General features: G+C 42.6%; 1 protein-coding gene across 1 annotated transcript in view; it reads left to right on the top strand.

Moving 5' to 3' along the window:
* LOC124712373 overlaps positions 1-14,728 on the top strand; it is a 623,942-nt gene that overhangs the window by 514,502 nt on the left and 94,712 nt on the right. The window contains exons 3-4 of the mRNA XM_047242669.1: positions 8,197-8,396; positions 8,487-8,533. Of these exons, the coding sequence (XP_047098625.1) occupies positions 8,197-8,396; positions 8,487-8,533 (247 nt within the window). The remainder of the gene's footprint in view (positions 1-8,196; positions 8,397-8,486; positions 8,534-14,728) is intronic.

The raw sequence follows: 14,728 nt of genomic DNA, 5'->3' as shown, positions 1-14,728 counted from the left end.
TACACTAGTTGATTAAGGTGTTTGATTTTTATAGAAATTTTCTGTTTAACATTGTACCCTCTTTAAATCATTGTTTCCTTTGTTAAGTATAGTATTGTTCAGACCTATGTTATGTGTGAAGATCACACGAAGTATTGTGTCTTTTTGAATATATATTTCATTCTAAAATCGTTGTCTTGACATACCATTTCATAAGAATAGTTAGTCTCCCCATCACACTGTTTGTCATTACGCATTATCACATGGAACGTCCGCCTGCTAAGCTGAGTGCTAACGTGCTTGCCTCTCATGCAGCGGGCCTAGTTTCGATTCCCGGCCGCGTTGGAGATTTTCTCCGCTCGTGGACTGGATGTTGTGTTGTCCTCATCATCATTTCATCCTCATCACCGGCGCGCAAGTCGCCCAATGTGGCGTCGACTGAAATAAGACTCGCACTTGGCGGCCGAACTTGCCCGAGTGGGGCCTCCCGACCAACGGTGCCACACGATCATTTCATTTTTATCACATGGAACAGTCCTGAAATATATTTAGAAATAACAAGCTAGCTTGGCCGCTGCCTGCTTGCCGTCTGCTGTTGTGCTTTCGTGAAATCTGCAACAGTGTTGTCAAGACGCGAGGTGAGTGGAAAATTTGATTAGGGCCAGATAATTGTTTTACTTCAGTTGCGCATTTAACATGAAAACAAGTTGAATTCAGATCAGTTACAGTTCAGTTCAGTTCATATTAGGCACTTTTTAATCAAAGTTTGGCAAACGAGTTTAAGTTGGATAACAGTTTGTGGGGACATAGTTTCTGGTAATACGTAGATTTATACAGTGGGAGGTAAAGTTGTGCTAAATTCCATACAGAAACAAAATATACTGAGTAGGGTACAGTGTACTAAAAAAGGTTCAGTTAAAAATCTGTTGCACAATAAATCACACAAATCTAAAAGCTGTCAACTGAAGAAAATACCTGGAGATAACAATTACGAACTACTTAAATCGGAACAATCACATAGATAACATTGTGGGGAAGGCGACCAGAGACTGTATTTTATTGGCAGAACACTTAGAAGACGCAACAAATCCACTAAAGAAACTGCCTACACTACGCTTGTCCAATCTCTGCTAAAGTATTGTTGTGCGGTATGGGATCCTTACCATATAGGATTGATCAAGGACATCTAAAAAGTTCAAAGAAGGGCAGCCTTTTTTGTATTATCGCGAAATAGGACAGAGAGAGTGTGACGGATATGATACGCGAGTTGTGGTGCAATCATTAAAACAAAAGCGTTTCTCGTTGCGGCGAGATTTTTTCGCGAAATTTTAATCTCAAACTCTCTCCTTCAAATGCGAAAGTATTTTGGTGATGCCCGCTTACGAAGGGAAAAACGACCATCGTAATAAAACAGAGAAATGAGAGCTCACACGGAAGGATTTATGCGTACGATTTTCTCGCGCGCTGTTTGACAGTGTAACAGTAGAGAAATGGATCGATAAACCCTCTGTCTGGTACACGAGTGTGATTTTCAGAGTAGTCCTGTAGATGCATTTAAATTCTTGTTTCGAGTATGTGGAGAATTGCAAAATGTTGCCAGACCACATATTCCGCGAGACTACTTCTGGAAGTACTATTCGGAAATAATAGGTGGAGAAACATGAGCGACAATGAAAGTTTGAGCCACGTATGGAGGCCTAATGCTCGATAGTGCTCCCGGAGTGCTACTGTACCGCGAAGAATATTTTTATCTTCAAGATTTGAAAGCATAAATGAACAGATCATGAAGCGATAAACAGAGAGATCATATCACATAAATGAACGAAAATTGATGCCCAAAATAGTAATCAGTTATCTAACAACATGGAAAAGATCAATAAGGAGACCAAGAAAGAGGTAGCGAAATGAAACGGAAACTAACTAAAGACAAGAGAGGCACTGAACAAGAGAATGTAACAGGCAAATGCCTAACTCTTGAAGAAAGAAGAAGACTGGGAGAGCTTTGAGATTTTAAAGAATCAAGAATTTCATTTTTGAGAATTAAAGTATTTAACACTAAAGGTTGAAAAACCTTGTAATTAGCAAAGAAGAAGAATTTTTATTAGGTTTTTGAGGATGCAGAATTTTCGTTTTCAGGATAAATAATTTTTACATTCAAGATAGAAGAATTCAGTGCAGTACGTGGAGCCCACGGTTGTGAAGACAAAAATTTGGCAGATGTAATGATAGGATAGAGTGGTAAGAAGGAAGCCCAATAAAAAATAGATAAAGTAAGGTGAGTGCTCGTGACGAGCGGATGTCGATTCGGCATAAATTTCATGTGAATTCTTGACACTGCATCCTCATTGATTTCATCCTCGTCGATCCATTCATTACATTTAAGTAATTTCAATTTATTTTTTATAATTACTTTTCCCCTTGGCTACGACCTGCAAGTGTGGAGAGTGGGTTCATGGTGTTGTGTCCCGTTTGTGTATTTGTGATACCGAGAGAAAGTACAGAGTGAATCCCGGTACCGCCAGATAGCTTACTTGTCTAGGACATCACCAACGTGTTCTCCGTAGTTAACGAACCTATACAATGGATAGAGCATGACTTACAGTGACGCACCTTCACGCCACAGGACATTGCTGAGAAGTCAGGAGTTTAACTCAGGATATGGCCACAAAGCGTGACGATTGCTACATATTCTGATCTCGAGGATTCGAAATTTTCTTCACGTTAACTGAAAATCACTGTTTTCGTTATAAACAGTAACAAAAAATAGCAGGTTATAGTAAAATGGGATAAATAATTAATTTGATGTTCTCTGTGCTCTGTGATTTCCACAGAATGAACAAACACATTCATTCTTCCTAAATTACACATAGAAGCAAAATTATTTTTTTCATTCGAGAGCTGTTTTCATTGTCCCGGTAAGCGTGAAATTTCTCTATTACATCAGATTAGTCGTGTGCAATGGACCCCGTCAAGAGGGATCTTTTGAATGTTTAAGGAAATGAAACATAATCTTTTATGTGCGAAATAATCTAAATCATAAATTTTAAGAGTATCTGCGAATATATTCTTGAACGGAGTAAAATGAGATACCTAACATAAATCTCTTTAATTTAGTCTTACGCTCTGGCACATTACCTAGTACGACAAGTAACAGTTCATGGAAGATTGCTGAATACGAGTGTACCCACGAATCTGACTCATTTTTGAACTAATGTGAAGCTGCTGAAGACGTTGAAGACTTTGTAGAGGTTTCCAGAACGAAATTTCATTCTGGAAACATCCGCTAGGCTGTGGCTAAGTCATGTCTCCGCAATATCCTTTCTTCCAGGAGTGCTAGTTCTGCAGGGTTCGCAGGAGAGCTTGTGTAAAGTTTGGAAGGTAGGAGACGAGATACTGGCAGAAGTAAAGTTGTGAGGACGGGGCGTGACTCGTGCTTGGGTAGCTCAGTTGGTAGAGCACTTGCCCGCGAAAGGCAAAGGTCCCGAGTTCGAGTCTCGGTTCAGCACACAGTTTTAATCTGCCAGGAAGTTTCATATCGAACATGTTATGACCTAGCTCTGAATATCAGTAGTGACGTTTACATGTTAATAAACTGTGTGCACGTCGTAGTTTGTAGCTAATTTACTTTTTTTCATATAGTTCAATAATTGTTTTCCTGTAAATGGCTCAAATGGCTCTGAGCACTATGGGACTTAACTTCTGAGGCCATCAGTCCCCTAGAACTTAGAATTACTTAAACCTAACTAACGTAAGGACATCCCACACACACACACACACACACACACACACACACACACACACACACACATGCCCTAGGCAGGATTCGAACCTGCGACCGTAGCGGTCGCGCGGTTCCAGACTGTAGCGCCTAGAACCGTTCGGCCATCCCGGCCGGCTTCCTGTAAATCACCTGTAGCAGTAAAGGCGTTTTGTAAATGTAACTGAACCAAAACCTTTGATTAATGCTACGGTGCTGGCTCACCATTTCAGGCTGTGACCTAGCAGTACGCCCAAGGAGTTAACATTCCAATTTTCGCATTTCGTTATTAGCATAGACTGTTTTTATAACTTTCGGTGTTCCATGAAAAGTACTGATAGATACTGGTAAAGTAAGGGTCTGAGGGCACCTCGGGTGTCGCACCTGGATAGCTCAGCCGATAAGGGCTGAAAGTTATGTGTTTATGTTTATTTTAGAGAAAGTGGATCTGTAACGTTGAGTGTGCTTTCAATGTCAAATTGTCTGTTAGATGATAAACTTTAGGTTTTCTGTTTTGAATAGTGAGTATACCAGACATTAAAGCTGACAGCTTGCGTAACGCTGTTGGTGACGAAATTCAATTGCAAGAATGCGTGTAGAAATCTAAGCGCGAGGATTCTAAGTAAATCATGTCCTGTTATCACAAAATATGACTATGAACTTTGATGAAAAACTGATTACTTTGAAACTAAACTTGATCCCTGTGAAATTCAATTAATGAAAGAATCTGTTTTTATGCTGTTTGGGTTAGCTGGGTCGCACTGGATAACGCAGTGTAAACTGCTCTCGTAGTTACATCGCGTCTTGATAACACAGCTGCAAAACCTGACTAATGAGATATGCAGAGGAGCAATGCGTTCTCTTAAAACACTGCTGTCATTCTTGGTTCACAACTTTTGATAATGTATTGAATAAATTGAAAATTAATTGACTCTTGGGATGTGGACAATGACTCTGGGTTGAATGAACTCAATAGCAATCTCATATCATTTGACTTAATAAAATTTAATAAAATTTCAATAACAGTTAAGCTTTTCCTGAAATCACGTAACTATAACCCAAGAACTACAAAAATTAAACTTCACATGTATAATCTTTCCGTACACAAAATTCCAAAATTTAATACTTAATCCTCTTCTCTCACAGTGATAGATAAATCCTAACAAAAAAAAAAAATGAAATCGACAGATTCCTGATCTGGATGTCTGACGAAACAAGAGTATTGCATTATAAAACCGCTGCCGCAAGTAAAACAAACTTCATCATTAGTTGTAATCCGTTCTTTACAAGGTGTAAAATCGTACCAATGTAAAAATCAATTCTTTTCCTCTCTACAATAAATCTTCCATTAATACATAATATAGAGAGGAAGTCAAAAAGTGAAGGGACTTTTGAGAAAAGGAATATGTATACTAATGATAGAAATTGAAAAACATATTATTTTTCTTTATAGTCTCCATTCACTTTAATGCTCTTTTTCCAACGTTTCACAAGTTTTCTTGATTTCGTCGGAAAAAAAGTGTTTTGTTTGCAACTGTAACAAGTTTTGCACCGCATCAATGACTTCTGCATCAGTTGCAAATCGTCTTCCTCCGAGCGCTCCTTTTGATGGTCCAAACATACGGAAATCGCTTGGACTGTATGGCGGTTGTTCCAGCAATTCGAATCCCAACTCCTTTATTGTTTCGGCCGTCCGTTGGCGGAATGTGGCCGGGCTTTATCTTGCTGCAGGACGACGTTTGGATGTGACTGCACGTTTCAGTTTAGTTCGCAACACACCGCAACAGATCTCACTGTTCACAGTATCGTCTCTTGGGGTGAAATGAACGGCTACCGCACCTTCCATGTCCCAGAATAGTGTTAGCATAATCTTACCAGCTGGTGGTAGACCTTTAAATTCCCTAACTTCTGGTGATGTTGAGTGTTTCCAAACCATGCTCGCAACCTTAATTTCCGGTTCGTGATGATGCACCCACGTTTCGTCTACAGAAACGATTTGCTGTAAAAATCCATCTCCCTTGCGATGATAACAGGCCAGATACTTACGGGAGATGTCCATCCTTTGCGCCCTATGCTGCGCTGACAGTTCTTTCGGTACTCACGTTGCAAACACTTTCCGAAAATTTAGCCTGTCATGTAAGATGGAATACGATGAACCATGACTGATATGTAAAGTATTGGCGATTTCGTCCACAGTGATTCATGTTTTCCATCACCACACCCTCAACGACTTCCAAATTCACCTCAGTTGTTAACGTCGATGGCCTGCCCGATCTTTCCTGGTCTTCGTAAATCTTGCTTCGCGATAAACATGTGTCACCATAGAGCGATAGCATTCGACGAATAATTTTCGTAGGTTTACGCCTTCCGCAAACAAAAAGCAAATCACTGCCCCCATTTCCTCCTTGGTGCAGATCGACAATGGAGCTGCCATGTTTCACGGTCTGCTACAGTGCAACGACTAACCCAGGAATAAGAGTTACACGTTGTATAGAACTGTTCCAGATGACAATACATCAGCACTGGATACTAGCAGTTATCATGCCCTACGGCGAGAAATTGCAAATGTCCCTTTACTTTTTGACTTCAACTTCTAATTGTCTAAAATTTCCGTTGTTTGCTGCTTACTGCTACTAAAGAAAAACTTCGCTGTTCACATCCAACATCAAACCCCAACTGTCCGTCTCCTCTTCTTTGCTTGTGATCAACAGATAACTCTGGCGCTCATCTTCACTGAGCAAAGATCACTTCTAACTTCACTTCTAACTCATCTCTGTGCAGCGCAGCTTCTTTGCCGAAGACGTGCGCGCATGTCTAAGCAATTCAGACCTTTCGGGAGCAATTCCAGACATCCAAAGCAAGAAAAATTCTTACGAAAATTTACACACACACACCTTTCAGAGCATTGTCCGCGAAAGTCAAGATCCCGGCTTCGAGTTCTGGTCCGGCGCAGAATTTTAATGTCCAGGAAGTTTCATAGCAGCGCATGCTGCATTGCAAATTGAAAGATTCATTCTGAAAGTCTAGCTGAATATTGGTGCAGAATTTTCGTGCGTGAATTGCAAATGGCCCTTTGTGCTGCATTCACTTCTAAGGCTAGCTTGTTCTTTGCCTGATTAAGATCCAGCGTTTTAAGAAGTCTCTCTTCCGTGACGTCTAAGGATGTACTTTGTTTGTTAGCTCCGAGTAGATAATACTAGCAGGCACTACCTATATTACTAAGCGACCCCCTCGGAACGCAGTACCAGTTGCAGGCTGCCTATCTAACGGCTGCCAGGGGTAACTGATATTTGATTTTCGGTATTTCGTATAATTATTGACCAAATTTTTCAATTTAAAATACTGTCATAATCTGTTTACTGAGAGGTGTAATCTTACGTTAAATATTTAACACAGTAACTCAAGCATTAAAGTTAGAAACTGTATATGTCATGAAGCATTCGTAACTCGCAAAGAGAAATTCGCTCAGACTATATTTATCTATTATTTGCGTATGAGAGCAATTAGCGACTTCCAACAAATTTTACACACAATTTCAAAACTTCTAGAAACTTCTTCCGTTGATACTCTCTACAAAGCAATGAAAGGAAAAAAGTTTATCACTTACTACACTTTCGCTCTTCTTCAACGTTAGCTACGTTGTTTTAATTTTATTACTTCTTTACTACAATCTCAATTGGCAATACATTTTGCAGACATATACCACTGAATGCAACTGCAAAACTACGTTCTTGGACAACACCTAGTTCACGAGAAATCCGTTCTATACATTGAGATCCGTGAAATACTAGCTTCCCTCAAAACGGAGCACAAATTACCTAGACTATACCCATCCAGTGTTTGATAATAACAGCACTTACTGTCTTTCAGCAAACTTTAAACGTAAATTCAAACCTTTTCTAAACTTTTGTAGGTGGGAGTTTGATTATTTGAAGAATCAGGGATGGGGCTATTGGCCCCGCGTAAGTAGAGAGGGCATTTTTATAGTAGCTTCTGTTAAGGTTCCTGCTGCCCATCAGAACATTTCTCAGATTTCACGTATTTGTAAAATTATTTGCCAGTATGCTGCTTTGTTTGGTGTGTTTGTCAAAAATAGATTGCGTCTGACGTGTTTGAAAGAAATTTTGGCTGACAGGCAATTTGACTAACAAGTTTGATCGTTTCCGGAAGCGTTTGTCAAACAGTACCCGGTTGCTTGCCGAAATATTGCCTGTATCTTTGAATTACCTGACAATTGGAACAGATACGAAGATTGAAAATACTTTGCGCCTCGATACACAGAACGTGACAGCTTCTTCAAAAATCAGGCTGTATTAGACGTCTACGAGCTTGTTTGACAAACCTGTCGAATGCAAAGAGCGAATTTGACGAACATGTCTGATCGCCTGCTGGCGTCTTTAGAGTAGCATGTTTGTGGTTTTGTGACATACTAAACTTAGCTTCTGGACGTGTGTTGGCAGGCTACGGGCACATCGCGCCCAAGACGCACTGGGGGAAGGTGGTGACCATCTTCTACGCGATCCTGGGCATCCCGCTGATGCTGCTGTGCCTGTCCAACATCGGCGACATCATGGCGCACTCGTTCCGCTTCCTGTACTGGCGCGTCTGCTGCTACGCGTGCACGCGCCGGCCGCGCGCCGCCCGCCTGCCGCCCCCGCTGGTGCTGGCGCCGTCCGCGCTGCTGCCCCCGGGCCCTGGCGGCGGGCCCGCCCCCGCAGGCATGCTGCTGCCGGCGCCTCCGGGCCACCAGTTCCGGCGCGCCAGGAGCATGAGGACCACCACGCGATCCCTTCAGTCGTGAGTAAACACCAGCCCACTGCGCCAGATGTCTGACTAAAGTCCCCTTCTTCACTTCAGGGATCTGACCAAGTGTCTGCTCCATATTTATCTACGCCAACACCTGTACTGCGCAGGCCACCTTACGGTGTGTGACAGAGGATACTTTGTGTATCATGTAAAGATACCGTTGTCCGTAACCTTCCCAGCGAGCTGCATATCAGCACGTGTTATCTGACGAGCCATAACCTTCTAGATCAGAGGTTCCCAAACTTTTCAACTGTGCAGACCACGTATTTTGTGAAAATGCTTAGAGGACCAGTAACTAAATATACAAGTAGAAATTATAAATGTATGTGTGCATGTGTGTGTGTGTGTGTGTGTGTGTGTATTTGAGTGTATGTGTGTGTGCATGAGTGTATAAGTACGCCTAATTAGTAATCAATACTGTACGAGAAGGACTGAAAAATATTTATATCCTTTTATAAAGAACCATTTTTATTACGTTCACTTAGCTGCCACAACTAGATTAAAACTCAAAATCAAGTGGTCAGCGTTAAAAGGAACACAGTGTTATTTTTTATATTGTTTGTCGCCCGCGAGAGAATCTATGTCTGGATTAAAACTGGTACATTTAGTCTCAAATTGCTATCTGCGTTCAAACTATTCCTGTACTTATTTTTCCGAAAAATATGCTTTGAAAGGGTCGTTCACATATTTTGTCGAAAAGCCTATCGAGTGTCTCAGTGAGCAGTAATTCAGCTATATATATTCACGGGGACTGAGCAAAAAGGTGTACTCACACTCGAGAGAACTGGGTTGGATTCTCGGGCCATGCATCCAGATATCGATTTCCTGAGGTCACTCAGGTCTTTTCATGCAAATGGCGGGATGGTTGCTTCCTTCCCTTCCAGTAGTAAGAGATCCAAGTAAAGCTATGTGTCTCATAATCTTAGCCGTGGACGGGACGTAAAACACCAACCATTCTTCCTGTTTCGGGATATTAAATGAGCAAAATTCAAGCGAGCTGTTCATGTGAATAACTGTATCCGAGAAGCTACTAGCTCGACATATTAGACCGAGCGAGGTAGCGTAGTGGTTAGCACAATGAACTGGCATTCGGGAGGACGACTGTTGAAACCATCCTGATTTAGATTTTCCATGATTTCCCTATATCGGTCTGTAATGACCTCGTTGTCGACTGGACGTTAAGCACTAATCTGCTCCTTCGACAAATTACACTACATTAAAATTGTTACACCACGAAGATGACGTGCTACAGACGCGAAATTTAACCGATAGGAAGAAGATGCTGTCTTATGCAAATGATTAGCTTTTCAGAGCATTCACACAAGGCTGGCGCCGGTGGCGACACCTACAAGGTGCTGACATGAGGAAAGTTTCCAACCGATTTCTCATACACAACCAACAGTTGACCGGCGTTGCCTGGTGAAACGTTGTTGTGATGCCTCGTGTAAGGACGAGAAATGCCTACCATCACGTTTCCGACTTTGATAAAGGTCGGATTGTAGCCTATCGCGATTGCGGTTTATCGTATCGCGACAATGCTGCTCGCGTTGGTCGAGATCCAATGATTGTCAGCAGAATATGGAATCGGTAGGTTCAGGAGGGTAATACGGAACGCCGTACTGGATTCCAACGGCCTCGTATCACTAGCAGTCTAGATGACAGGCATCTTATCCACATGGCTGTAACGGATCGTGCAGCCACGTCTCGATCCCTGAGTCAACAGATGGGGACGTTTGCAAGACAACAACCATCTGCACGAACAGTTCAAATGGTTCAAATGGCTCTGAGCACTATGGGACCCAACTGCTGAGGTTATTAGTCCCCTAGAAATTAGAACTAGTTAAACCTAACTAACCTAAGGACATCACAAACATCCATGCCCGAGGCAGGATTCGAACCTGCGACCGTAGCGGTCTTGCGGTTCCAGACTGCAGCGCCTTTAAGCGCACGGCCACTTCGGCCGGCACGAACAGTTCGACGACGTTTGCAGCAGCATGGACTATCAGCTCGGAGACCATGGCTGCGCCCGCATCTCGTGGTCGTGCGGTAGCGTTCTCGCTTCCCACGCCCGGGTTCCCGGGTTCGATTCCCGGCGGGGTCAGGGATTTTCTCTGCCTCGTGATGGCTGAGTGTTGTGTGCTGTCCTTAGGTTAGTTAGGTTTAAGTAGTTCTAAGTTCTAGGGGACTGATGACCATAGATGTTAAGTCCCATAGTGCTCAGAGCCATTTGAGAGTCATGACTGCGGTTACCCTTGACGCTGCATCACAGACAGGAGCGCCTGCGATGGTGTACTCAACGGCGAACCTGGGTGCACGAATGGCAAAACGTCATTTTTTCGGAGGAATCCAGGTTCTGTTTACAGCATCATGATGGTCGCATCCGTGTTAGGCGACATCGTGGTGAACGCACATTGGAAGCGCGTATTCGTCATCGCCATACTGGCGTATCACCCGGCGTGATGGTATGGGGTGCCATTGGTTACACGTGTCGGTCACCTCTTGTTCGCATTGACGGCACTTTGAACAGTGGTCGTTACATTCTAGATGTGTTACGACCCGTGGCTCTACCCTTCATTCAATCCCTGTGAAACCCTACATTTCAGCAAGATAATGCACGACCGCATGTTGCAGGTCCTGTACCGGCCTTTCTGGATACAGAAAATGTTCGACTGCTGCCCTGACCAGCACATTCTCCAGATCTCTCACCAACTGAAAACGTCTGTTCAATGGTGGCCGAGCAACTGGCTCGTCACAATACGCTTGTCAGTACCCTTGATGAACTGTGATATCGTGTTGGAGCTGCATGGGCAGCTGTACCTGCACACGCCATCCAAGCTCTGTTTGACTCAAGGCCCAGGCGTATCAAGGCCGTTATTACCGCCAGAGGTGGTTGTTCTGGGTACTGATTTCTTAGGACCTATGCATCCAAATTGGCTGAAAATGTAATGGCACATCAGTTCTAGTATAATATATTTGTCCAATGAATACCTATTTATCATCCGCATTTCTTCTTGGTGTAGCAATTTTAATGGCCATTAGTGTAGATCTGATTGTGGCACATTGCGTGTTTACGCCATGAGCGGCAGACCTGCAGTGCATTCCATATGACAGTGCACTGCCGGCCGCGGTGGTCTCGCGGTTAAGGCGCTCAGTCCGGAACCGCGCGAGTGCTACGGTCGCAGGTTCGAATCCTGCCTCGGGCTTGGATGTGTGTGATGTCCTTAGGTTAGTTAGGTTTAAGTAGTTCTAAGTTCTAGGGGACTGATGACCACAGAAGTTAAGTCCCATAGTGCTGAGAGCCATTTGAACCATTTTTTTGACAGTGCACTTCTAGCCGCCTGGTGGCACATGATATTGGACATTTTCAACATTTAAGATAAATTAGTGCCACGCATTTCAACTCTTTTTTCATTCTGTACTCGCTGACCTTGACAACTGACGAGTGAAACCCCTGAAACTCCCAATAATTTTTATCTTATCTTGGACTCTCGGTCACCACTCACGGCCCACTACCATGCTCCCCACACCCCATAAGTGGGCCACGGTCCATGGTACGGGAACCGCTGGTGTAGAACTTTCTGTAGCCTCCCACCTTTTCCGGCGTACAGGGTAACCGCAAGACACGATCAGTTTCTTTGGTAATAAAAAGATGGCGTCCATTTACTTCTTTTATTCATATTCAAACTACAATAAACACATCAAACTGTTTCAAATTCATCTCGTCGATGATACTGACAAATTTTAAAGTTCATCCACTCAAAAAAAAAAAAAAAAAATGCCACGGATCATTCGGCATTCCTATTCCGAAGAAATGTTTCCATCAGTGCGCTACTGAACAATTCACAATGGCCTCGCGTGCTTCGTAGTTGGAACCAGGGACAGTAGACTATACGGCAGTGATAGCGACGTGTATGCGCAGAACCAGCGCTCAGTTGCTCGCAATTGCTGAAACATATTCTGTTATAACTGGGTTTACGAGCGAAAACAAGGTTGTTTAAGGCAGCGTATATTTTTATTTGTGACTGGCGATTGAGTCCAGAGTTACGCCATAATTATCAGTGTACCGACGTATTTTTTAGATTCAATTTTTAAACGAAAAAGAATGGTTTGCTTCGCGGTGGGCAGTTGTACTAACCACAGCAGACAACAAAGAGATTAAGTTTCATATAATTTCCAAAACCAATGCCAAGAAATGAAAATGAATAAATGCTTGTAAACGTGCAGATATGTTTTGAGTTGAGAATGCTCATGTACGCTCAGTACATTTCAACCTTTCGAATTGTGAAAAGGATTTGGAAAGTGAGCTGTTAATGTTGTTGTTGTTGTCTTCAGTCCAGAGACTGGTTTGTTGCAGCTCTCCATGCTACCCTATCCTGTGCAAGCTTCTTAATCTCGAAGTACCTACTGCCGCCTACATCCTTCTGAATCTGCGTAGTGTATTCATCTCTTGGTCCCCTTCTAGGCGCTCAGTCCGGAACCGCGAGACTGCTACGGTCGCAGGTTCGAATCCTGCCTCGGGCATGGGTGTGTGTGATGTCCTTAGGTTAGTTAGGTTTAATTAGTTCTAAGTTCTAGGGGACTGATGACCACAGATGTTAAGCCCCATAGTGCTCAGAGCCATCTTGGTCCCCCTCCACGATTTTTACCTTCCACGCTGCCCTCCAATACTAAATTGGTGATCCCTTGATGCCTCAGAATATGTCCTACCGACCGATCCCTTCTTCTAGTCAAGTTGTGCCACAAACGTATCTTCTCCCCAATTCTATTCAAACCTCCTCATTAGTTACGTGATCTATCCACCTAATCGTCAGCATTCTTCTGCAGCAACACATTTCGAAAGCCTCTGTTCTCTTCTTGTCTAAACTATTTATCGTCCATGTTTCACTTCACTTCACTCCATGGAAACACTTTCAGAAAAGACTTCCTGACACTTAAATCTATACTCTCTGTTAGCAAATCTCTCTTCTTCAGAAACGCTTTCCTCGCCATTGTCAGTCTACATTTTATATAGTCTCTACTTCGACCATCATCAGTTATTTCACTCCCCAAATAGCAAAATTCCTTTACTACTTTAAGTGTCTCATTTCCTAATCTAATTCCCTCAGCATCACCCGACTTAATTCGACTACATTCCATTATCCTTGTTTTGTTTTTGTTGATGTTCACCTTATACCCTTCTTTCAAGACACTATCCATTCCATTCAAATGCTCTTCCAAGTCCTTTGCTGTCTCTGACAGAATTACAATGTCATCGGCGAACCTCAAAGTTTTTATTTCTTCTCCATGGATTTTTAATACCTACTCCAAATTTTTCTTTTGTTTCCTTCACTGCTTGCTCAATATACAGATTGAATAACTTTGGGGAGAGACTACAACTCTGTCTCACTCCCTTCCCAACCACTGCTTCCCTTTCATGTCCCTCGACTCTTATAACTGCCATCTGGTTTCTGTGCAAATTGTAAATAGCCTTTCGCTCCCTGTATTTTACCTTGCCACCTTCAGAATTTGAAAGAGCATATTCCAGTCAACATTGTCAAAAGCTTTCTCTAAGTCTACAAATGCTAGAAACGTAGGTTTGCCTTTCCTTAATCTAGCTTCTAAGATAAGTCGTAGGGTCAGTATTGCCTCATGTGTTCCAACATTTCTACGGAATCCAAATTGATCTTTCCCAAGGTCGACTTCTACAAGTTTTTCCATTCGTCTGTAAAGAATTCGTATCAGTATTTTGCAGTCGTAACTTATTAAACTAATAGTTCGGGAATTTTCACACCTGTCAGCAACTGCTTTCTTTGGGATTAAAATTATTATATTCTTCTTGAAGTCTGAGGGTATTTCGCCTGTCTTATACATCTTGTTCACCAGATGGTAGAGTTTTGACAGGGCTGGCTCTCCCAAGGCTATCAGTAGTTGTAATGAAATGTTGTCTACTCCTGTGGCCTTCTTTCGACTCAGGTCTTTCAGCTCTGTGTCAAACGTGGCACGCATTATCATATCTCCCATTTCATCTTCATCAATGTCGTCTTCCATTTCCATAATATTGCCCTCCAGTACATCGCTCTTGTATAGACCCTCTATGTACTCCTTCCACTTTTCTGCTTTCCAGCCTTTGTTTATAACTGATTTTCCATCTGAGCTCTTGATAGTCATACAAGTAGTTCTCTTTTCTCCAAAAGTCTCTTTAATTTT

This window comes from Schistocerca piceifrons, chromosome 8 (assembly GCF_021461385.2).
Source record: "Schistocerca piceifrons isolate TAMUIC-IGC-003096 chromosome 8, iqSchPice1.1, whole genome shotgun sequence".
NCBI classification, from domain to species: Eukaryota; Metazoa; Arthropoda; class Insecta; order Orthoptera; family Acrididae; genus Schistocerca; species Schistocerca piceifrons.
Note: the sequence above shows the minus strand (reverse complement) of the source record. Positions and strands in the feature narration are given on the sequence as shown.